At 35.0% G+C, this 25172-nt stretch overlaps 1 protein-coding gene across 5 annotated transcripts in view; it reads right to left on the bottom strand.

Annotated features, from left to right (window-relative positions):
- The window catches only part of LOC150082152 (uncharacterized), a 217012-nt gene that overhangs the window by 56440 nt on the left and 135400 nt on the right, over nucleotides 1–25172 (bottom strand). For 4 of the 5 annotated variants that reach the window (XM_090379139.1, XM_090379141.1, XM_090379140.1 and 1 more), the window contains one exon: nucleotides 15486–15538. In XM_090379139.1, coding sequence (XP_090235265.1) covers nucleotides 15486–15538 — 53 coding nt within the window. Of the gene's footprint in view, nucleotides 1–14892; nucleotides 15110–15485; nucleotides 15539–25172 lie in introns of those variants that run through there. The other variant, XM_090379144.1, reaches the window with a different exon arrangement.

Raw genomic sequence — 25172 nt, 5'->3', positions numbered from 1 at the left:
ATTTTACTTTCTGAATATTGCAAGGACTGATAGTGACAGAGACAAGATCAATCATGCATGGATGCCAGCGTTTTGCATCGTCCATTACCTCAGTGGAAATTCACCTTACAAATTTCGCAAAAATGCACCAATCAGAAAGAATAAATGTGATTTGCACAGCAATGTGAATGTGTTCATAAAACTGTTAATATCAAGAAAAGAAGCACAATAATAAGAGAACCTGTTACAACTGCCCCACTTTACAAAACAGTAATACCATTATATTAACATTTTGTGCTGAGTGAACAAGCTCACTTGTTCTGTTTGCCAATCTATTTATAAGAAAGACACAAATGTGAGATTTGTAGTTCATTCTATAGCCAATATGAGGCTTATGTACTAATTTATGTTTATTTTAGTTAGAAAGATAAATAAATAAGGTAAAGGTAACTTGATAATAGTTTAAATTTATGATGTTCTTGAGTGTAGCAAACAATATAAATTTTGTTAATTGGGATGAAAATCTCACACTGCATTTTCCCCATTCATTACATTATGGCAATAAATAATCTAAAATCAAATTAAATCAGTAAAGTGCTACAAAACTACTACTTTTTAATCTAACAAATATCCCATGTTAACATGTTTGCCACGTGATGTCACTTTGCACCACCATCACATTATGCATGAATTAAAAACATGCATTACCACCAATCATAATTATTCATTCTGGTGTTTTGTGAAATCTAGGACTTCAAAACTGTATACTTACTTTGTGAGCAGCATTAAAATGTTTGGTTTTTTTTTTGTTTGATTCAGCAGCTGCAGCACTTTGTGATTCCTTATCCTTCTCACTTAAGATATAATTTTACTAGCATTTATTCCATATTCTAGCCATTTTACAGTGATATTTATTTCCTATTCAGCCGTTCTACATATTCAGATTTCATTTTGTTTGAATGCCATTTACTGGATGAAGATGGTAATTTAGGAATGACAAAAGTTACAAGAAGAGCAATTATGGTAGGAATCCTATTTTATTTTAATTTATTATTTTTTTCAGTAGGATACCATAACTGCATGGAATTCTTCTGTCCTGGACTGAAATAGAAATTTTACATCCCTTACAGGTGGTGTTCAGAAAGCTGAAGGATGAGGGAACTTGAATTGGCAACAAAAACAGTTTACAGAATAGGTGTATTCTTGTTCAGGATGTCTGGAAAGAATTCTTCAATACTTGATTGTCACAGAAATTTCAATATTCTTTACTGGTAGAGTGCAGAACTTTTGAGGTTGAAAAACTCGAACTGGCAATAAGAACATATTTAGAATATGTGTATTCTTGTGGTTGGTGGCTGTCTCCTATATATGAAAATGTTTCAAGAATCTGCTATGTATTCTACCACAAAAACTAAACAATGCGAAAATATCAGAATCAGATATGATTTTTTAAAAAAAATTAAATAAAAAAATTAAACTATTAACAATAAAAATAAAAAGGGGGATAAATTAAACATTTCAATATAAAAATCCGGCACTAAGTTTAAAAAACATTTACCTCAAAACATTTTCAATAACGAAAAAGAATGCTTAAAAACAAAGCGAAGAAAATTTAAATGACAATATTAACCAACCAAACATATTGCAGAAGGGGAAAAAAATAAACATAAAAAAATTCAATACGGATTATGCTAGAGAAATTTTCTTAAAAAAAAATAAAAATTTAATTTTTTTTTAGGTTGTGATTTAGAAACAGATATTTGATCTTACTGAATTTAATCTTTTATTTAAATAATAAAGGAAAAAAAAGTGATTTTTTTAACCCTCAAACAAAATGGAAATTAAGTGAGAAACCGCAATTTCATAGAGATAAATTATTTCCCATTCTAAACTGACACTGCTATACTTTTCCCACTTCACTCTGTTCAAGAACAATATCTAGAACAGTGTTCACCAATCTTTTTTTTTCATCAGTGGCCATATAGAATATTTATATGAACACTACAGCACACAACACAGAGTGTAAATGCGGAGAGGGTTATACCATGGAAAGGAAATATGTGAGTTATGCACCACAGATAGAAGAATGAGAATTTGCACCTCAAATAGAAAATCTAAATTAGTTGGTAATTGAATCATTAAATTAAGAATATTTAATGCAAAATTATTATTATTTATGTATGAACCTAAATCATCAAGCCACTTACTAAAATCAACCAAATGATAAAAAATGCATTTCACTTTTAATTAATTAGTATGAATCAGAGCTGAAATACTCAATATGTTCTACGTTGATAATAATATTAGTAAATTAATAAGAGGAGTTTACTTCAATATAGTACGTGGAACACTTCCGTATGATACCCTCCAGAAATTAAAACGGAAAAAACGAAAAAATCGGCAACTAACCGGTCCATTAAAGTAAAATATAAATAAAGTAAAATATAAATAATTAAATAATCAATTTAACACAATTCAAAATCAATTCAAAACAATTAAAATTCAAATTAACGCAATTAAAAGAATAACGAAAATATTCAAAACGATCTTCCTTCCTTACTTTATATTTTACTAAATTTATATTTTACTTTAATGGACCGGTTAGTTGCCGATTTTTTCGTTTTTTCCGTTTTAATTTCTGGAGGGTATCATACGGAAGTGTTCCACGTACTATATTGAAGTAAACTCCTCTTATTAATTTACTAATACTTTTAATTAATATAAAACTGAAATATAGTTTTTTCACTTAATTTTTTTTTTAGTTCTTGCATAAATGTCTATCACATTATAACTTGTGCTTCATTCTGCCACTAGTATACAATCATAAAGAAGTTATACATAATAATGTTAGCTGATCAGTAAATGAACAAATATCTCACTTCTATATTTTATTTATATAAAATAGCTTTGTTGCAGGTCCCTACCCCCCTACCCCTTTTGAAAAGGATTGTGTTGCATATAAATGGCCGCTAAGGATTTTTTTCTTTTTTTAAATATTTTTACAGACAAGTGTAAAAATAATTTAAAATTAAATTCACTATTTTAGTAATTTCCCATCACATGGTTACCAATTCCATGAATCAGAGAAATCAGAAAAGTCACATGTATAAGTAATTAATCATGCAATAGCCTTTTCTGAGGTCAAAGACCAAATGAAACCGTGTAACCTTGGCAATTGCTATGGCAACTTTTCTCCTATGGCAGTTAAAGATTTGTTTGCAGAGGCAATTTAAAAATACAATAGAATTCCATTTTCCAAAATTTCAAGTAAGTGGTTTTTTTTCCTCAAAATTTTACTCTAAAGAAATTGATAACATTTAATATCTAAATATAGGAAACAAAACCTATTACATGGATATAATAAAATCATGATTCCCTTCGTAGAGAGTAATGAAGAAAGCAAAAACAATAAATTTCATCTATATCACTACTTGTTCAATACCAATCACTCAAGCCATATCAATTATTTTTCCTTCTAACTACAGCCTACAAAGGCATTTGGGTGGTTAATACCGCATCTCTACAGACTGAGAAGGAAAACCACCTTTAATGGAAGACAGTTTTGGAGAAATGGAATTTACAATTCTTAAGTTGGACCTGTAATTACAATCCATGTTTTAGTTGTACCTTTCAACACTGTGGCATACAGTTCAGTGATAGAAATGCAATATTAGAGATAGACAGTTAGCAAGCATGATAATCACATACAAATTCTTTTGATCATTTCACACAAATTACTGTTTGTTGTAAAATGTGCCCTTCCTGTGTATATCAAACATAAATCATACAAACAGTGGCAAATCCAGAAAAAAATGACAGGAGGGGCACGTGCCTTGCTTGTGCACAAACAAGGCACGTGCCCCGGTGCCCCTATCCTGAATCTGCCACTGCATACAAATTAAAAAAACTGTAGTGCAGGAGTGACCAACTTAATTTCTGATGCGATCTACTTTTTTCCTTCAAAATGTGCCGCGATCTATCACCTCAAAAATTTCATTGCACAAGGTGCACAAATCGAGGGGGATGACTGTGTATTTAAAATTCGTCGTGATCGACCGAAATTAAATCCGTGATTGACTCGTTGGCCACCCCTGCTGTAGTGGATGCAATCTGAAAAACAAATTCAGTCCAGCTGCAAAATAATGCAGATGAAACCATGTCTCCCCACAAACAACAGAAATAATCACTAATTTTTTTCCTAATTAAATTTTTTTGTTAGAATTTATATTTACCGTAATATTTTGGGTAAATTAAAACAAAATGGATTGATTTGTTGTTAATTATGATGTTTTGTTATAATTAGACTATCTTATAATGTGAGTGTTATTCCTGCCCCAGAGTAGTCGCACTATTCAAAAGATGCACTGTATGGAATTTTAAATCCTGAAATACCTGAGAAAAGCACAAATACATGTGTAAAAGAAAGAGGGAGACAGCTAGGGTAGAGAAAATGTGGATTACTACATAAGGAAAAGCAAAAAAATGGTAGAAATTTGAAACAATATACACAACTTAAGAAGCTCTTTTCTCATTTTTAAAGCTCAAATCCAGTAGCTGTTGTAAGTCACCTGAGAGGTGACCTACCACACTCAAAAATAACATTCCAGTGTTATGTTTGTGGGTTTGAGTTTATCACTATCAATAATCTGGAATTTTTCTATCTTCCTAAATACAGTAAAACTTTTACTATGTTCGAAATGATTTCTTTTTAGTTTTTGTATTGAAATTCCAAACAAGAACCCTGTCAGATGACTTGCCAATGTATTTGTAATGATTTGGCTTTTTGCCCAGCAATTGGAAGATTGCCATGGTACCAGACAAGCACTGACACTGTTTATTTATAGTTTATACAAATATTTTGTTTGTTTATAGTTTCCGGTTACTTGTTTTTCTTCTCCCACTAGTATACAATTCTTACCCTAGCTGTTTTTGAAAGATTTATTATTGTTTTCATATAGTTAAGGATGAGGGTACAAAACTCAATATTCTCTCAATGGGATTGTTACTCTGCAGGAGGCAACATACATAATTTCAAATTTTGCTTGCTGCAAAATTTGAAATAAATTTGAAAACAGAAGTAACAGTAATGATTATATATAAGACGTTTTTATTTTTTAATAATATTTATATTCACAAACTGAAACATACGTGCATGTATGTGCATGTTTGAATCTTTTTTTTTTTTTATAGGTGCATTAAGCAACTAAGGCCATATTGCTCCAGGGATATGCGGTGGTCATTCCTTGCCTTTCCGCATCCTCCATATTTGGTGGGCACGGGCTCGAACCCCAGTCTAATCAAGAAGCGTGTGCTACACACTGCTGCTCCTGCCCACCTGGCTACGGAGGCGCCCTTTAATTTCATGCTTAATGGTCTCTTAAACTGGAAAATGGAAGAGACATCAGTCTTCGCTCATGTTTATATTTTATTTGGAAGTGGTTTCTTTTTTTTTTTTTTTTTGGAATTTTCTGCAGAATTTATATATATTTTTAAATAAAAGATGTAAAATGCATTGTATGTTTTTTTGAAGTTTAATTTTTTATTAGAATTACATGCAATAAATTTATTAAAAGAAGATGAAATACAAGCATTGTTTAAGCAGAAGTAAAAAGACCCAAACCATTTTCCAGAAATTAAAAAGTTGGGCACGTGTAAGGTACCATTTCTGCTACACTTTGGCATACCACTATGTTAAGAAATAATAAAAAAATGTAAAATAAAATCAAGTAAACAAAAAACAGAAATATCTTTCCCATCTTCATTTAGTTTTTGCTTTTTTGCAACTTTAATGTATCATGAGATGGTGTGCAGACAGTAGTAGCCAGGTAAATTCTTCCAAATATTGCTGTATTTGCTGAACAGCAGCAGAGGTGAAAGTTGATTTTTGCAATGCTTCTATTGGGACAATAAATATTTAAAAGAAACACAGTGTGCTTCTTGTCACCCTTTTGCTGAATTATTGGAGTAGAATACGACATGATGGACAAAGGGTATGTTTTTGCGTGCTTTTGTAACAGAGTGCGAGAAGCACCAATTCAGTGTTCTAATGGGCTTATATGAGGGCTTGAGGAAAATGGTTGATGCTCTCAAAAGAAATTAAAAAAGTGTTGCCCATCAAGCACTCAGCTGCCCAGCACAAAGCTGGAAACTACACTTGTGCATCCCACGACACAAAGAAATCCCACACAGCAAAATTGCTAGTTCCATAGTAAGTAGCTATTGTCAATGACTCTCTCATAGAAAATGGGAAACATATTTTGTAAAAAGGATAGATGGAATAGGACCGGCATATGCCTGATAATGCAGACATGCCAGGGTACCTGCCCACTGAGAATAAATAACAGTAGTCTCTTCTACTACAGAAGCGTTATTTATTCAAAGTAGTGCAATACCCGGTATCTCGTGAAGGTAGCCACAATATGCGATATAAGCAAATGAGGCCGTTACACTACTTATGTAGTTAAATTTATTGGTAAACCATGGTGTATTTACACCAATATATTATACACTGAGTGATCACTGAATTATTACCACCTACCTAATACTTCGTAGGTCCTCCTTTTGCCCTCAGTACATCGGGAGGTATGGCCAACCAAGTTGTGTGTAATGCAGTCAGCAATGCAGGTATGGAGGTGATTGGTGGTTTTTTTTTTTTTTTTTTCTTGTTAGTTGTTGGCGCATCAGCTTCTATGGCCATAATGCACCTCCCAAAGTTTTTGCATTTTACTCTGATCCAAGCCCGAGGCAGGAATCAAACCCGTGACCTTTGGGTTGCTAGGCATGCACTTTACCTATCTGGCTAGCCCGGTCGGCAGGTGATTGGTGTATTCAAACCCCTGATATGCTTTTCCATAGTGTCCCACAAGTGCTCTATGGGATCGATATCGTGGTTAGTTCAAAGGCCAATCGATATTCTGGAAGCCAGAACTGTGTTCCTCAAACCATTCCTGGACAATAAGTGCTGATGGCTTGGCGGATTGTCATCTTGGAAGACACCATCATCGTTCGGAAAAAAGTGTAACATAGCGGGGCATACACAGTCAGCAAGCAGTTGATGATAGTGGAGACCACTGATACATTGTTGATACCATGCATGATGGGTCAAGAGCCTCATGTTGTTGTTGACACCAAATCCGTACACGACCATCCACGGTGTGGAGTAAATAATGCGACTCATCCGACCAGCACACCTTCTTCCAGTTTTCTAACGTCCAACTTGTGTGCGACACATGGTCATGCCAGATATTGTTCCGGGTTGGCCCATGTTGTATTGGGTAGTCAACTCTTCAACAGTGCTGCACCTATTTGCCTGTACGAGTCATCGGACCCGACGCTCACCTCTAACATCAACCTTTTGCTGACTGTTGCAGTTTTGCTGCTGGGTCGTTGTTTTATCACGGCAGCTCTCGAACACCCCACCAGTTCAGCTGTTTGGGAAATCAAGGCACCGGCTCGTCGAACACCCACAATCTGTTCTTTATCAAAGAACAGATTGTGGGTGTTCTTTAACCACAGCAGCTCTCGAACACCCCACCAGTTCAGCTGTTTGGGAAATCAAGGCACCAGCTCATTGAACACCCACAATCTGTTCTTTATCAAAGTCCAATAAATCCTTCCTTTCATCCATCACATTAGGAATTTTACTACCTACTGAACCACTGACACCTTATCTATGCTGCGCAGGTTGACTAACTCCACACTCTTGTACCTCACATGGTCAATGGGTCGCATTCAGTTTTCATAGGAGTGGTCATAATTCAGTGATCACGCATTGTACAGTTAATCTCAACACATAACATATTATGCCTTGTGCATTTAGTCTTCAAAACTGCAATATAATATTATTATTTCTTTATACCAGTTTATGGTAGGAAGAAGTTCAAGACACAATCTGAATTTATTATTTCTTTACACTTCATGTACCTGTTTTGAAAAGAGTTTGAAACTAATTGGTTTCAAGTTAGTATAAAAACCAATTCTCTTTCCCCCTCCTTTTCCCAGATGTGACTATTAGCAGATATGTGCTACATCTGTGCTATTTCATGTAACACCGGAAAGTACACTTCGGTTGTGAAAATAAATATGTGATCATAAAAACAAGCATCTACAAAGCACTGAAATGAATGAAGTCTATGATTTAGCACAAGCTTTTATGGCATTACCCACACCAACAAAGTGAGGATATGAAATCTCCAACGTGTGAGTGAGTGAGAGAGAGAGAGAGTAGAGAGAGAGAGAGAGAGAGAGAGAGAGAGAGAGAGAGAGAGAGAGAGAGAGAGAGAGAACAGTAAGAGTGGTTACAAATCATATTAAACCACAATCTGAGTGAATTTTCAGATTGTGCCTTTTAAATGAATTAAAACATACAAAAAATTAGAAAACACAAAATGTTGATGTCGAAACTACTGTATACGATTAATCCAAAAGTCTATTAAATGTTATGTGCCATTGTGGAATAATTCACAGCCCAATATTTCTACATTAGGTACTACACAGAGTGTACTTTAAAGTTAACAAGATGGGCAGTATCATGCACAAATGCAGTTTTTGATAAAAAAAATCTGACCTGAGATTGCAGCCAGAAATTATGATCCAGTCTGGAAAGTGTGAAAGTATTATCACCAAATACAAATGATTACAGTACTTCCAGAGAAGAATGAGTGAAGAAATATTCTAAAATGTATTCTGTATTCATGGTTATTGTTTGAACAGTAACCATGAATATAATCAGAATTTATAAATGAGATAGTGAAGTGGTTATAATTTATGGAACAAGAAAGAAGCCATATTTATAAACAAAATGTTCTTCAACCAGTATAAATACCAATCCTCTCTCATCGCCTAAAGTATTCAAAAATGGCCTTTTTCCATTCGTGTTCGTGAAAATTTTCATATCTATTTAAGATCTTTCACCAAGGTTGATGGGCAGCTGATCCCACAGTTAAAAATCCTCATCACTGGTATTTACTCACTGCCACAGGATTACATCACTTTAACAGCACAAAAGAATTATTCATGTAACTCTAACAATGTGAAGCACCTTCAACTACTAGTTGAATCCTACCAATTGGTAGTTGACGGTGAAATTCAGTTAAAGGAAATGCATTCACCAAGGCAGTTTTATGATATAATTACATAATATGCGCACATGATACTTTACAATGCCAAGTAAATTACTTCAGAAATGGCTTGTTAAACTTTGATATCATTCTGAAAAGGTGAATAATAAGTTCAGCACTTGAAGAGGAAAGTGTGTGTGTGTGTGTGTGTGTGTGTGTGTGTGTGTGTGTGTGTGTGTGTGTGTGTGTGTGTGTGTGTGCGCGCGCGCAGAATAACCAGGGAAAAAAAAAAAAAAAGACCAATTGTTTTTCTTGGCAATTATCTAGCTTTTTCATATAAGAATATTACATGAAATATTCTATTAACCAACATTATCTTTAATTAGGCATTTGTAATTACTGTGAATACAATTAAACTACAGGAACTCTCAGGCCTATGTAAATTCAACTTTACGTAAGTTTTTGCCGGCCGGTACAAACTTAAAAAAAATCATGGAAACGTATTTTACATTCTGTAGGAATAAATGGAGGTATCGTTAAAATATCATAATGTGAACCCAAACACAGCTTTTTTTTGTAATTTGTTCCAAGTCCTTGGATGTTCAAAATTTCACTATATTGCTAAGCTATTTATTTCTCTAAAAGGTAATTTTTATAATGGAAATTGCACTACATTTCATCGCTATCATGTTCCGTTATAAGAATCAATTCTGAACGGCTTTGTGATATTTCTCTAAAACACGTTTCTGGTTTCACTACCATAAAACCTAAATGGATGTCAGATGAACGGAGGCATATGGCAGAGAAGAAACATGCATGGGATACATACAAATTAACACATGACACAGAAGCTTATGATAGATACAAGTTGATCTGTAACCAAGTTACCAAGACGGTTAGGCAGGCGAAGGCAGATTACGAGAAATCTTTGGCAAGGGATGCAAAGAAAAACAGCAAAGAGTTCTTTACTTATGTAAACTCTAGAAGGAAGGGGATGAATCAGATTGGTCCACTTGATATCGATGGGTCAACTGTTGATGATCCTGCTCAGGTAGCTAACAACCTAAATGAATATTTTACATCGACATTCACACATGAGGAGTTATTTAGCGAGGGGAAAGCCAGAGGTGTATTCAACTCTAGCAGTAAGCTAGAGAATCTTGTAATAACTGAGAGTAAAGTGGAGGAGAAATTGTTGAAGATAAACACAAGAAAGGCACCCGGGGTGGATGGGATCTATCTAGTTATATTAAAGGAGGCAGCAGAGGAAGTAAGCAAACCCTTAGCCATAATTATGAGAGCTTCCTTGGACTCAGGGGAGGTACCCACAGACTGTAGATGTGCAAATGTGACCCCAATTCACAAAGGAGAATCAAAGGCTGACACAAGTAATTATAGACCTGTGAGTTTAACTTCTGTTCCAGGAAAATTAATGGAGGCACTAGTTAAAGAAGCACTGCAGGATCATTTAGACAAGACTTCAGTTATAGCTCGGACACAGCATGGTTTTCTTAAGGGGAAGTCTTGCCTGACCAATTTGATTGGATACTATGATGCAGTCACAAAGGAACTGGATGCAGGGAATAACTTTGATATTATATACTTGGATCTTAGAAAGGCTTTTGATACTGTTGCACACGGAAGACTGCTGCACAAATTGGAGCAGTGTGGCATTGGAGGGAAATTGCTGCTGTGGATAAAGGGGTGGCTGGGGGGGGGGGGGGAAGACAGAGAGTGGTAATCAATGGCCACTGCTCGTCGTGGACTAATGTTATTAGTGGAGTCCCTCAGGGTTCAGTATTGGGTCCATTATTGTTTTCTGTATTTATAAATGATATTGATGATGGTATATCAAGCTTAATGTCGAAGTTTGCAGACGATACAAGGTAGGCAGGGTTGTCAAGGACACTACTGACACTATGCTGCTGCAACAGGATCTGGAAAGGTTGAGCAGATGGGCTGAGAGGTGGCAAATGAAGTTTAACATTGACAAATGTAAAGTACTACACATGGGAAACAGCAACCCCAGAGCAACGTATCATATCTGTGGTACTACACTGACAGTGGTAGAGAATGAAAGGGACCTGGGGGTGGTTGTGCAGAGCAGATATGAAGTTCTCTGAGCAGTGCAGGCGGGCTGCAAGAGTAGCTCATGGTGTATTGTCAATGATATATAGGAATTTTTCTAGCAGGGATAAGGAGGTGATTATTCCCTTGTATAAGGCAATGGTCAGGCCACACCTAGAGTACTGTATACAGGTTTGGAGGCCTCATTTCAAGAAGGATGTAGAGCTGCTGGAACGAGTACAGAGAAGGGCAACAAGATTAGTGAATGGAACAAAGGGGTGCTCTTATGAAGAAAGGCTTAAGTTTTGCAAATTACAGTGTCTGGAGACTAGGCACCAGCGAGGTGATCTGATAGAGGTGTATAAAGTCTTGAATGGTTTGAGCATGCTCAATGCTGATGGGATTCTTCCTCTCGCTCAGAATAATCACCTGAGAGGGCATAAATTCAAATTGAGGAAAGACAGATGTAGGATAGACGTGCGGAAATTTGCCTTCAGCCAGCAGGTGGTTGGTTGGTGGAACAGACTTCCATCCCTTGTCGTGGAAGTTGATAGCGTAAATAAGTTTAAGGCTCAGCTGGACAGGTATTTTGAACGAACAGAGGGGTGAAGTGGAAGTGTTTTTTTTTTTTTTTTTTTTTTTTTGGCTGATGCTGCATAAGCTTGCTTTCTTGCATCAAATGCCTCTACTAATGCTAAAAACAATTTGCACAGTTTACTGGGCTTTATTGTTAGTGCATCTAATTATAAACGCGTAGTAAACTTGATCTTATTGCATACTGCGATAATACTGCAATTGTGTGGGTTTTTACGCTATTATGGTGAAATGTGTTCCCGTTCACTGAAATCTTCAATCATATAAAAAACAAACTTTCAGAAACTTCTCTTCATTCCTATGATGAAGAGAAAGTGACCAACGAAAAGTGCAAGTGGTGGTAGTGCCAAGAAACGAAACAAAATTGATTTATAATTGTAGATGAAAATGATTAAGTATGAAGCAGGACAAAGTTTGTCATCTATTGCAAGGGAATTAGGTCTCGCTGCTTCAACAGTGAATACTATTTTAAAGGGCAGTGCGTGTATAAAAGAATATGTCAAAGGATCAATGCACTTAAGATCAACAGTGATCACAAAACAGCATTCAGGTGATATATCGAAGATGGAAAAGCTGTTAATAATATGGATGGAAAATCAGATTCAGAAGCAAGTGCCCCTGAGTCTAATGACCATTCAAGCAAAAGCAACAAGCATTTATAAAGATATTAAGGTGAACCCCAACCCAACCCAAGTTCGTGGCAAGCAACGGGTGGATTAATAGGTTCAAGCATTGCACTGGTTTCCACGTCAAAGTATGGAGTGAAGTCACCAGTGCCGATTCTGCAGCTGCAGAGAAATTTTGTGATGTGTTGGAAAAAATTATCGATGAAGGCGGCCATTCAACGCAGCAGATTTTGAACATTGACGAGACTGCTCTGTATTGGAAACATAGGCCGGATCGAACATACAGTACATTGCCAAAGAGGAAAATACAATGCCAGGTTTCAAGGCTTCAAAAGATAGGGTATGCTCTTGCTTGGGGCTAATAGAGTGGGAGATTACAGAATACCACTGCTTGTGTACCATTCTGGAAATTCTCATGCATTTAATGGCATCAATAAAGCCACCCTACCCGTGCATTTCCGTTGGAACCCGAGAGCACGGATAACAATGGATATCTCTCTTTGAGGACTGCTTCGAATGATGCTTGTTCCCAAGGTTGAAAAATATTGTAAAGACAATGAAATTCCTTTCAAGATTTTGTTTCTATTAGATAATGCTCCTGGACATCCTACACATCTAGATGATTTCAATTTGAACGTGAGTCATATTTCTACCACCAAACACAACTTCACTCATTCAACCTATGGATCAGGGTGTTATTTCGAATTTAAAAGCATACCATTTTATACAATATTTGCTCGGGCATTGTCTGCAGTAGACGATGAGAAAAATTTTATGTTAAGAGACTTTTGGAAATCTTACAATATTTACCACGCCATCTTAAACATTAATAAGGCCTGGGTGGAAATTACTAAAAGTTGTTTAAATGGTGCATGAAAGAAAATATGCCCACAGCACTTAAAAGGCTTCAAAAGATTTGAAAAAGATGAATCATATGAAGAGGTTACAGATAAGATTGTAAAAGTTGCAGAACTACTTCAGTTGGAAGTTGATGCCAAAGACGTGGAGGATTTAATAGAGGAAGAAGAGAAGGAATTATCTAACAAAGAACTTATTGAATTGCAGGCAGTGATAGTGAAAGAAGAAAATGCTGACGAAGCTCAAGATGAACCAAATGAGCAGCCGAGATGCTTAATCACCAGAGAGATGGCAATGACATTGTATGAAATTGCATCAGCAACGGCAAGGTTTGAGATGGATACTGACAGCGAATGATTCTTAAAAGTTAAGAGGGGCGATTACTTGCTTGCTACAAAGAAATCTATGATGAAAAGAAAAAAGCCACTGTCCAGTCATCCATTAATATGTTCTTTCATAAGATTGAGCAGCCGACCCCTTTTAAATCTCCACAGCCCTCAACCTCTGCAGCAGCGTACTTATCAGCTAAAGATGTTGATTCCGACAATGATGCTCGAGAGGTTAAACTTACTGCCATTATGCCTATCTCCTCTTTTTTTTGTAATTTTTCCTGCGCATGATATAAAAAATTGAATACAATATATAATTCTATTCACATGTTCAGTGAACATTTATTTTTTGATTCAATCAATTCAGCGAGCACAGTTGCGAGTGCTGCACATGCATGGGGGAAATTCCAACTTATGTAGTGTTCCGCAGACCGCAAAACTTATGTAAGCCGGGGAGTTCCTGTATAATATGCTTGCAGCATTTGAAATATGCAATAAATGCCAATTGCTACCAAATCAAATGCAATTTCCACAAGCTGGTTTGCTAAGATTTTTTTTTTCTCAACTATATTAAGTTATTGTCAATAATCTCTCTGCATAATACATCTGATAAACTCAATTTTATTTAAAAATAAATGTCCTTAAACAGTCAGACTGTTTTTTTTTCAAGAAACAGAAAACTTCTCTGATAAAATGACACAAACTATTTATTAAATGAAAACAATTTACTAGAAATTGCTAAATTCATAAATTTCCTATTAATAAATAAAAGTGAATCAACACTTCTATTATTGGGATAAATTTCTTAAAAACCCAATTTATAAATTTAGCATATATCAAAACTGAAAAAAACTTTGAAGTTTCAAGCTCTCATTGCTGAAAGCACAACATTCTTTTTCTATTTCTGTTGTGTATATGGCTGGTCATAAATTGAAAATAAGTTCTTTATAAAAATATTTTTAAACAACATGTAAAAAATTGACTGTAAAATTAAATGCAAGTCATTTTTTTTTTTTTTTTTTTTTTTTTGTTTTGGAATGAAGTAACTTTCTCTTTGTAAATTCAAGTTGATATGTTTACTAAATCATTTTTTTTTTTTTTTTTTTTGTGATTCTGCTATATTGAAAGAAACTCCATAGGTTTATAAAATTCATAAAAAATATAAATAACTATCTCTTAAAAAAACTGCAGGGGTTGAAAAATTTATAACCTTTTCGAATTATATTTTTAGTTCACATGATTAAATCAAACACATATAGGTATATTAGAAAAGCTAATCGTAACTAATCAGTACACATGTGCATTTATTTTTTTCAAACCCTGCATTTTACTTAATGAGATCTGCTACTTACTACAAGAATGTACAATACAGATCTGTACCAAATTCCTGTTGGTCATTTTTCTGCTGCCAAATGGCTGATGAGAGGGGCCACAAAATTACCAGAGGCAGACAGATTTAATAGGCCGGCTCAGGCAACTGTCTCTTTCTTGGCCGGCTGGGCAATGGATCAAGAGGCTATCTGAGCTTATGAGACCATTCGGAACAGTTGGATGGGGACGAAACAACTTTCGGAACTGATAGATTGGAACAGTTGTAAGGATCTGAATGGCAAGGCTTTCTTTAGTTAGGAAACACTGGAAAATGGGCACGCTGGCTCATGGAGCAGCATGGCAGAGGATCGGAGGAACAGTTCGGATTCTCCTTGTTCTCTGATTTGGGCAGTCCCAGAATAGTCAAAACCAATTATTAATAAGCATCAAAATTAATTAATCTGCAGTGTTATCTTTAAAGTTGAAACTAATTTTTAGAATTATCTTAGGTATATAAAATAAAAGGTTTAATTTATATAATGTAAGATATAGAAAATATTCCTAGGTAGTATAATAGAATTGAAAGCAAAGTAATGAATTAAAATTCATGCAAATTATAAATCTGTTAGTGTTAAAATTACTCACAATTAAGAAATACTCACCTCAGCATCTCTTCTGTCATCATAATCCACAAATGCATAGGCCATTCCAGTTCCTAAAAGAAAAAAGATTTGTTAAAGTGACGTAATCATTTTTTAATATTTACTTGTTAATAGAATTTCCACTGTAAAAGAAATGTAGAACATGAAGTTAATAAAAACTTAAATTCTGAATTACTTTTAATAACTTATTGGAAAAATATTCATCTTATTAAGATTCTGCTCTCACTGAAGACCGAGTACTGAGTACTCAGTGTTCAATATACCATTACAGGTAATCTATCACAACAAATTAACTGGTTCCAGAATACAATTCATTAAATGAGAATAATGATATTATGCTAATGTAAGAAAAATTAATTTATCTGTTCTTGAAATAGTATTAGTATTAACAATGGCAAATAATGCAAGAATGCAAGCTTATACAGCATAAAAAAAACATCCTGTATCACCTATCATCCAATAGTCTGACTAGTTCTTCCTTGAATTTATTCAAACTACCCACTTCCAAAACAGCAGATAGATGTTTCTTCCAACAATCAACTATTTGCTGGCTGCAGGAAAATTTCTGCATGTCTATCCCACAGCCATACTTCCTCAATTAGAGTTTATGCCCCCCTGTGCAGTCTGAGTAAGAGGAAGAATGCAATCAGCACTGAGCTTGCTCACTCCATTCAAAGCCTTAAACACTTCAATCATATCACATTACAGGTGCCTAGTCTCCGGATGCTGCAATTTGCAGATGCCTTTCTTGGTAAAATAAGGCTTCAAAGCCTTAGTTTCAAGTTTGTTCCCCTCACCAATCTCATTGCCCTTCTTTGCACCCATTCCAGTAGATTCCATCCTTCGTAAAACGATGCCTCCAGACATATATGCAGTACTCAAGATGTGCCTGCTCTAATCTTGCTTTATGCAATGGGATAAGCACCTCCTTATTTCTGCTAGCAAAATTACGAAAATCCCATGATCTGTCCTGGAAGCATGACTACACTGTTTAGAAAATTTCGTATCTGACTGCACAATTACTCCTAGGTAATTTTCATTTTCCACTACCCTGAGTGTAGTAGTACTACACAACTGATATGTTAATCTAGGATTACTGCTACCCACATGCAACCTTGCATCTGCCAACGTTGAACTTCTTCCACTTCACAGCCCATCTGCCTAATTTCTCTAGATCTTGTTGGAGCAGCACAGAATGGAATATGGAAGTGTCTAGCTTTTACAAATGAATTCTGAAATGTCAAACCCCATTCGACGCAAGTATCATGCTACTAAGAAATATGTGAGAGGAAAGAAAAGGCCAGACAAATGACCCCAAACGCCTACTTTTAGAGACCATGTCCTGTTGCTCCTAAGACCAGTGGTTCCCAATCTTTTGTGATTCAAGTCACACTTGAAGTTAAGAGATGCATATTCACAGCACACTTAAATAGTGACTGCAACTGAATGCAGTGGAGTGGTTCTTAACCTTGCAGCACAATTGTAAAGCAACACAGTACACCAGTTGGGAACCACTACTCTAGGAACTCTGGTGATTCAAATATGAATATTTATTATGAATTCTTTTAAATTCACAACAAATACTCATTTATAAATTATATTTCTGATGGGTCCGTGTTCTTAATGTTAAGAAATATTCTTTGTTTTTTAATTTTTTTTTTTTCTGTTATGTAGCATTTTCAACAGGCAGCTAGATGATTTTGTGATGACTGAGAAGAAAGTGTGTAATAGGAGAGAAAAAAAAACAAAGTATAGAAAAAGTGTGTCCAGCTTTTGATGTCAGTGCTCGTAGATTATTGTGCATATGTAATAATCTTCATTATGTACAAGACACTCAATTACTCCAGAATTCCCATTAGGTTGGTAATTTTCTCCACCAGGTTCTTTGTCCAGCCCTCCTTTTCCTCTCGCATAATATTTTCATTAAAAGAAAATAAAAGTCTTATATTAACATAAGTAAAATTATGTTTATTTGTTCTTGAAATACTACAAAATAGCCAAATTAAAAAAAAAAAAAAATTGCCTTTATAAATACCCTTAACTTGCAGCACATGGACAATTCCTTGGTCCACGGGCTGCAGGATGTACACAACCCCACAGGTTGTGTGGGAAGATAAAAACAACCTTCAAGTGATCAAGATCAATAAAAGAGTTGGGATGTCCAGGAGAATCTGTATAGCAGCAATGCTTTCAATTCCAGCTTATTCACCTAATAATCTTTAACAGCAGACACAAGTGTTCAGCAAACCAGTGAAAAAAGTGAAGAGGTCATTTACAAATTACTGGAAGCATACCTTTTATATAACCTTTTAATGCCCATGGGTTCTCAGCCAGGTAGTGAGCAGAGGTTTAAGTGTGAAGTCACTCACTGATATTGCCTCCTAGTAGAAGAGTCACTGAGCAATGTAGGCCTTGGAATGCATCTTCTTCCAGATAGCCCAGTCTCATCAACATTGAACACTTGCTCTTCAGTGATCCTTTTCAGCTCTGTGGAGCCGATATCATTTTAAGAAAGAGTCAAACTATCTGGTGCTTGCACAAAAATCCTCTTCTATCAGTGTTATGCCATTACACTGATTAATAACTTTTTAAAGGCTAAAAGCACCCTCTTCACTTCTGAACTCAAGGAAACATACTTCCGAATATGAAATAAGCAAAATTTTTCAATTTCAGTAACATCTGAATTATAATTCTTTATTGCTGTTGATGTCAGTTGACAGTTGCATTCTGAATTTCCTTCAGAATTTTATCCTTTCCTAAATTGCTACAAACAAACTCTGAGCTAACTTCAATATGCTCCTTATCTCCATATTGTGAACCCTATTTTACACATTTTTTAATCATCTTTTTCTTTATTTAGATTTTCCAGGACAACATTTATGATCTATTCTTAATACAGAAGGGAAAGGTGTCAGTGAAAACGATTCGTTATATCAAGGATTTGTGACATGAGAACTGTCCATATATCAATTTTATAAATCCCTGAATCTCAATTCAGAAAATGTCTTTGCTTTTGGCTTTTGCAAGCATAGACAATGGTGGTTTATCAAGTACAATCTTCTTTTTTTTTCAGTTTTTTTTAAGCACTCTGAAAACAAAATATCAATTCCAATAGTGATATGATAGTTACATTTTATTTTATTTTATTTTTTCATTTATCTTAAATGTATTTTGTCTACTTAATTTTTTTTTTTTTGGCAAAAATAAAATTTCTTATAAAAACAATTGGAGTAGACTCATAATTATCTGGAGTGACTGAGAAAATATTCACAATCAGATAAAAAAAGTTTCCATTTTTTCTTGATTTCCTTCCCTGTGAATAGTGCCAGTCAAATTTCAAAACAGCATCACCTCACTGAGAATGGCATCCGTTGCTGTTAAATGTAGTCACATAGAGACTAGTTTTCAAAATCTGTTGATAAGCTGATTCATTTGATTCAATAGAAAAATCATTTTCCATTTTAATTTGGTGATGCACGTGCACACACAGATTCAAATAAAAAAAACTGAGAAGTGTTAAAATTAACTACAGAGTAGTAAAAATATTGTAAATAGGTGGGGGTGAGTGAGGTACTTTTCCCAGATGCATCACAAAGGGATTCAAACCCATGGGATTTAAAAATAATATTTATTTATTGCCACTGTTGTAAATTTGAAAATGAGTGAGCACGACACCCATTTTTAATATTTCATTCTTTATCAATTCATTGTTAAATTTATAATGTTATGAGGGCAATGAGTTTCAAAATTTTTATTTTTCCCAGGTGCAAGATTATGGCTCTGAGCAATAAAACTGAAAGATTACTGAAATATGACTAGGAGCTTAACAGGCAGTAAGCAAAGATGGGGGTGTTTCTAAAAATTTCAAGGGTTGTGTCTACAAGGAACATTGCAAAAATGTAAACAAACACTATCTGTAATAGATTCTATGTATTTTTCTATTTCTTCTGAAGAATTGAGTCTACTGTAGTTATTTTAAATTTTTTTCCCCCCAACCTAACTGGTCATTTATAGTGATAACCATACTATTTAAAGAAAATATGTTGCAGCAAGTAGCTTTTATCGAGATTATTTTTATAGGACCATGACAGGAAAAAACAAAGTATTTTATTAAAACAATCAGTAATTTTTTTTACAAAAAATAAAAAAAAATAATAAACTTCACTCCAAACCCAGACCAACAGTATTGTAAAGTCTAAAAGAAAGCTCATATCTGTTTAACTCATCAGTTGTGTTTATACCTATTTCTGACACATAGATAGCAGGTATCATTCATTCATTTCTCCCAAATCCCAGGGATCTGGACACTCTGGCAACATTGTGTGTGTGTGTGTGTGTGTGTGTGTGTGTGTGGGTGGGGGGTGGGGTAATCCTTTGCCAAAAGTGGGCGTATGTTCCTCAGAAGCACTGTGTTTGACAGGGCTAAGGTGCAAGGAAAATGGGTTAAGAGGGAAAATAATAAATAATACAATAAAATATATGATTTAAAAAAAACACAATAAATGTTATTTTCCTTCATTTATACAACTTGAAAATTATGATGATGTTGAAAACACAACAAGAAAAAAAGGTAAGAACAAGGTGATGAACAATATATTCACAAAATCTCAATTATTCTCTTAGGCCACACTTTAATTTGATATAGTGAAATACATTTCTCCACACACTTCTCAACCATAAAAGCTTTACAAACAAACAAAAAAGTCTGCAATACGTCTAGGAAAAACATGCAAGTTAATTAAAGGCACTAAAATCAACAGAGGTAGAAACACTACATATAATATTGATGACTCCATTATGCAGAGTACTGCCATAGTTTCCAAACTGTCTTAGCACCTTGGTTTGACAGAACTTAAAATGTTCTGAAAATATAGCACCTTTTTAAATCCAAGTATGACTCAAGTGACAAAAGTTTGGGACCCAGTGGGAGAGAGTAAACAAATCATTGCCCTCTCCAATACACACTAGACCCATCCAAGCAATGACTGTCGTGTCCTTTCTCTAGCACCCTTAAGGAGGGGACACACACACACACACACACACACACACACACACACACACACACACACACACACACACACACACACACACACTACCTCAGTGATCTCAAATCATTGGCAAAGGATTACTATATAAATAACAATAAAATTATATGAAAAGGAAAGAGGAAACAGTGGGGAAAATAAAGGGGAGATAAAAATTTTATGCACAAGGGCCACTGATAGAAAGCACCCAATGATCAACATTTATATAATCTATAGAAAAATAATAAACAATAAAAGTAAAAAGGGAAAAATAAAAAGGAAAGATGAGAGAGAGTAGGCTAGCTACAAAAAAAAGGCAGAAAAAAATTAATGTTTCAAACACTATATAGAAATAAATACTTATATATAATTATACTGATGCATATCGCACAATTCTAGCATCTCTTCAAGTGTCAACCACAAGAATTGCACAACAAAACGACAATATAGTGTCTTCTGTTTCTAACATAAAGTAATGTACCCAGAGTAACATACCAACTGTGCAGTCAGATATGAAGTTTTCTGAGCAGGGCAGGCTGCCAGGGCAGCTCATGGGATGTTATCAATGATATAGAGCAGGGGGTGGCCAACTTAATTTGTGATGGGATCTACTTGTTTTCTTCAAAATGTGCCGCGATCTACCATCTCAAGAATTTCATTGCACATGGTTTAAAAAGTTAATCAACACACATTGAAAAATGATGTTTATAAATTTTAAAATTAAATACAATTCAGAATTCTTATTTTAAATTCATATGTAATAAAATTTTTAATTTTTGTGATGTTTGTGTCTTCGTGTCATATGCCAAGCTTTCAAAATTGGGGATATACTGTGATAAGGCCAACCGTAAAGAATCTTCTGTATGCAAGTCCGTAAGAGTATGGCAATTCGTCGTCTTTGTTAGTTTCAAATACGAAAAGGCCGACTCGCATATATATGTGAAACCAAAACAGGAATTTAAGAGTTCACTGCATTTTTTTACATTTGTGTACTTTTCTCTGCAAACATATTTCTAAGTCTTCTTCTGATGATCTGGCTTTTAGAAAGATATCGTTTCGAAATGTAATTTCATTTTCAAGTAATATTTTCTCCATGTGAAAAATCTCAGCGATTTTTTTCTACAATTTACATTAAATGGACATTAACCCAACATTAATTGGATAAGAAATATATTAAACAATGTCTTCAATTGTCTTAAAATCACTGAATCTGGTTTCAAAATCATCCACAACTTTCTCAATTTCAGAAACATATTTTTCACTATTAAATCCAAAAACAGGATATTTTTTTTGCAAATGATCAATTTTTTTTTTTCTTCGAGATCCTTAGCCATTGCCAAAAATTGATATTTATATGCAGAAATACTACAAATCATGTCACCCACATTTTTATTTTTCATTTGTAATTCAAAATATGGCTTCCCAACAAAATAAATGGCCCTTAATCCCCAAAGGCCTGCAAGCTACTATCTACGGCAGCAGGAAGACTGGCTGAATCGCAAAGGTTGCTAAGAATTACCAGGCTGATCAGGCTGCCTTTGGACACATTGGAATGCTTAACATTTGGTCTATGAGTACAGATTCATGCCTAGAAGAACTATTACAAGAGCTGAAAAACATTAATTGGGACATCATCGGTTTATGTGATATTCGAAGAAAAATGTGAAGATTTGGTCAAACTAGAATATGAACATTCACTGTACTACAAAGGAATAAATAATGGACAGTATGGTGAAATTGGGTTCCTGATCAACAAAAGACAGATTCAACCATAAAAGTAGGAAGTATTACAGAAAGAATCTGGAACCCAATTCCACCATACCGTCCATTATGAAACAATAAATCCTCGTAAGATTCTTCAACTTTATCATCACTGTGGCTACTTGTAGGAGCTTAAGCTTGAATATATATATTTTTTTCTTTTCTTTTTTTGGCTGGTGCAACATAAGCCATAGGCTTCCTTGCACCATGTGGCTATTACTAATACAAATAGCCACAGTGATGATGAAGTTGAAGAATCTTATGAAGGTGTATTGTGCCTTTACAAGCAGGATAACTACCACAATAAAACTGTAATGGGAGATTTCAATGTGAGAATTGGTAAGATCCAAAATGGGGAAAGATCTGTTAGCTCATATGGAACTGGAAAAAGGAATGACAGAAGAAATCTATTAATCAAATTCACGGGAGAACAAAATTTATCATGAACCCATTCTTCAAGAAACAAGCCCAACAAAAATGGACATGGAAGAGCCCTCTTGAAATACTAATGAAATTGACTTCATACTGAAAAACAATAAAATGATGTTCACTGACTGCTGTCTTGAACCATCTTAATGTTGGATGCAACCATCGGTTACCTTGCAATCAAAATTGATTGCAAGAAAGAATGAAATAAATTTATCAAGTCAACTAAAGTTAAGAAAATCAATACTAACCAACCATTGAAAAATCGTCAAAGCTGTGTGTGCTGCAAGGCCTTCCTGACACAGATATTTCAACCAATAATGACAAAGTCATTGAGTATTGTAGACACTGCTTGTGCCCTTGCACCTACTGAAAAACAAGAAAAGCCAATCAATATATCAAAGGAAACAATTGCCATGATGAAAAAGTGATGAGAAATGAAGCAAACTGGTTACATAAGAAACAAGGTAGAATATGTACACATGCAGGACCATAAGAAAGCATATAAGAGAAGAAATGCCCAAGTTCAACAATGATCTCCTCAGAAGAACACTAGAAGAAAATCAAGGGCTAAAGAAAGGAAATGAAAAATGGCTACATACAAGAGTCAAAAGTCTGATTTGAAGCTTGAGGATGGCACAACAAATACTAAAACAAGTGGAAGAAATTTATTCAAATCTTTATAAGAATAAAGGACACCATTGAACACCAGATGCAGAAGCTACCGGAAATTTTGGTAGAAGTAGAAGATGCTATAAAATCAATGAAAAATGGCAAAGCAGCAGGACTCAATAAAGTCACCATTGAAATGTTGAAAGCCAGCCAGTATACGAAGCTCTAGCCAGACTATTTTCAAAATGCCTTCTACTTGACAAAGTACTTGTAACATGGAAAAATGCAAAGCCATCCTACTGAACAAAAAAAAAGGTGACAAGGCAGATAGTAAAACAAGAAAAACCAACCAGAATATCAAAAGAAACAATTGCAAATTGACAAAGATACTTTCAAGAAGAATAGGTACAATACTTCATGTGGCACAAGCCAAAGAAAAAGCAGGTTTTGGAAGCAGCTTCAGTACAATGGATCACAACCTTACATTTTAACCTTCATCAACTATGAAAAAGCATTTGACTCGGTCACAAAACGATCAATAATCAGTGCCTTAATCAACCAAGGTGTACACAGAGCTCTTATGTCAATATCTTCCAATCAATATATGAAAAGGCAACTGCATCAATATGGGTCAACAACGATAAAATTCAGATCAACATAGAAAAATCATCCGACTAGGAGACACAATCTCCCCAAAACTCTTTTCTTCCTTTTTAGAAGAAATTTTTTTACAAGCTAAATTGGGATAACAAAGGACTCAAGATAAATGGAGATTACCTGATTCGCTTATGATTTGTAGATGATATCATTCTCTTTGCTAAAGATCAGGAAGAATTGCAGTAAAACATATGGCACCGGGATCCATCTCAAATCATGCCACTACAGCTACAATCTCGCAGAATGTGAGTGCCATTTACTCGGTTACAAAATGTCATGGGGCACTCCTTGCAGAGCTGTGACATGACATCTTGGCATCCTTTGCCAATGATTTCTCATAATCTGCCTTCGCTTGCTAACCTCCTTTGTGACTTGATTACAGACTAGTTTATATCTAACACAGGCTTCTGTGTTGCCTGATAATTTATATGCATCCCATGCATTTTTCTTCTCTGCGATGAGTCTCAATAACTCATCTGACATCCATTTAGGCCTAAACCTTAAACAGTATTTCTTAGTTTGAATGAAAAGCCTTGCATCTTCCAAGATTAATTTCTTGAATTTCTCCCATTTAGAATTTGCTGTTGGTAACATCATCAGGTGGTCCGCACTGTATAGATTTTAAGAACTGTCTGAGACCACTGTAGTTGCCCTAACGAAAATAAAATATTTAATAAATTCCACACCAGTGCACTGTGATCACTGCTACCAGTGGTTCCTTTATCTGCAGATTTTTAATGCATGAATAATCACTGCTGATAATCAGATAATCACTTATGGCACAATTTTAAAAGTTTCTGAAAAGAGCCAGCAAAGGCATCCAAAGAGATCATGTTCAGTTTGGGATTACGTTTTTCTTTAAGTGCTCAGCATCCTGAAATCTTTCCTGAAGAGGGTAGTTTTTCACCCTTGAAAAGAGGGAAGTGTTTGTTAGTGCTGAACCAGGAGAGTAGGGTGGGGGGGGGGGTTGATCTCTAGAATGCCATAGCTCATCAGAAATATCGTCACAACAAGTGTGGCAAGGGCATTGTTGTGTAACCAGCTGCCTTTCCTCTTGAAATTGCAGCCTCACCTGGGAAATGTGCTTCAATAGTCTTTGAAGCACCTGTACATACAACGCAGCACTGACTCTCTCCCCTTCAGACACAAATTCCTTGTGAATCATACCATGTTTATCGAAAAACATGATCAGTATTGCCTTCATCCT

This window comes from Mastigoproctus giganteus, chromosome 8 (genome assembly GCF_048544385.1).
Source record: "Mastigoproctus giganteus isolate SK-2022 chromosome 8, ASM4854438v1, whole genome shotgun sequence".
NCBI lineage: Eukaryota > Metazoa > Arthropoda > Arachnida > Uropygi > Thelyphonidae > Mastigoproctus > Mastigoproctus giganteus.
The sequence above is the reverse complement of the archived record's forward strand: the minus strand, read 5'-3'. Positions and strand labels throughout refer to the sequence as shown.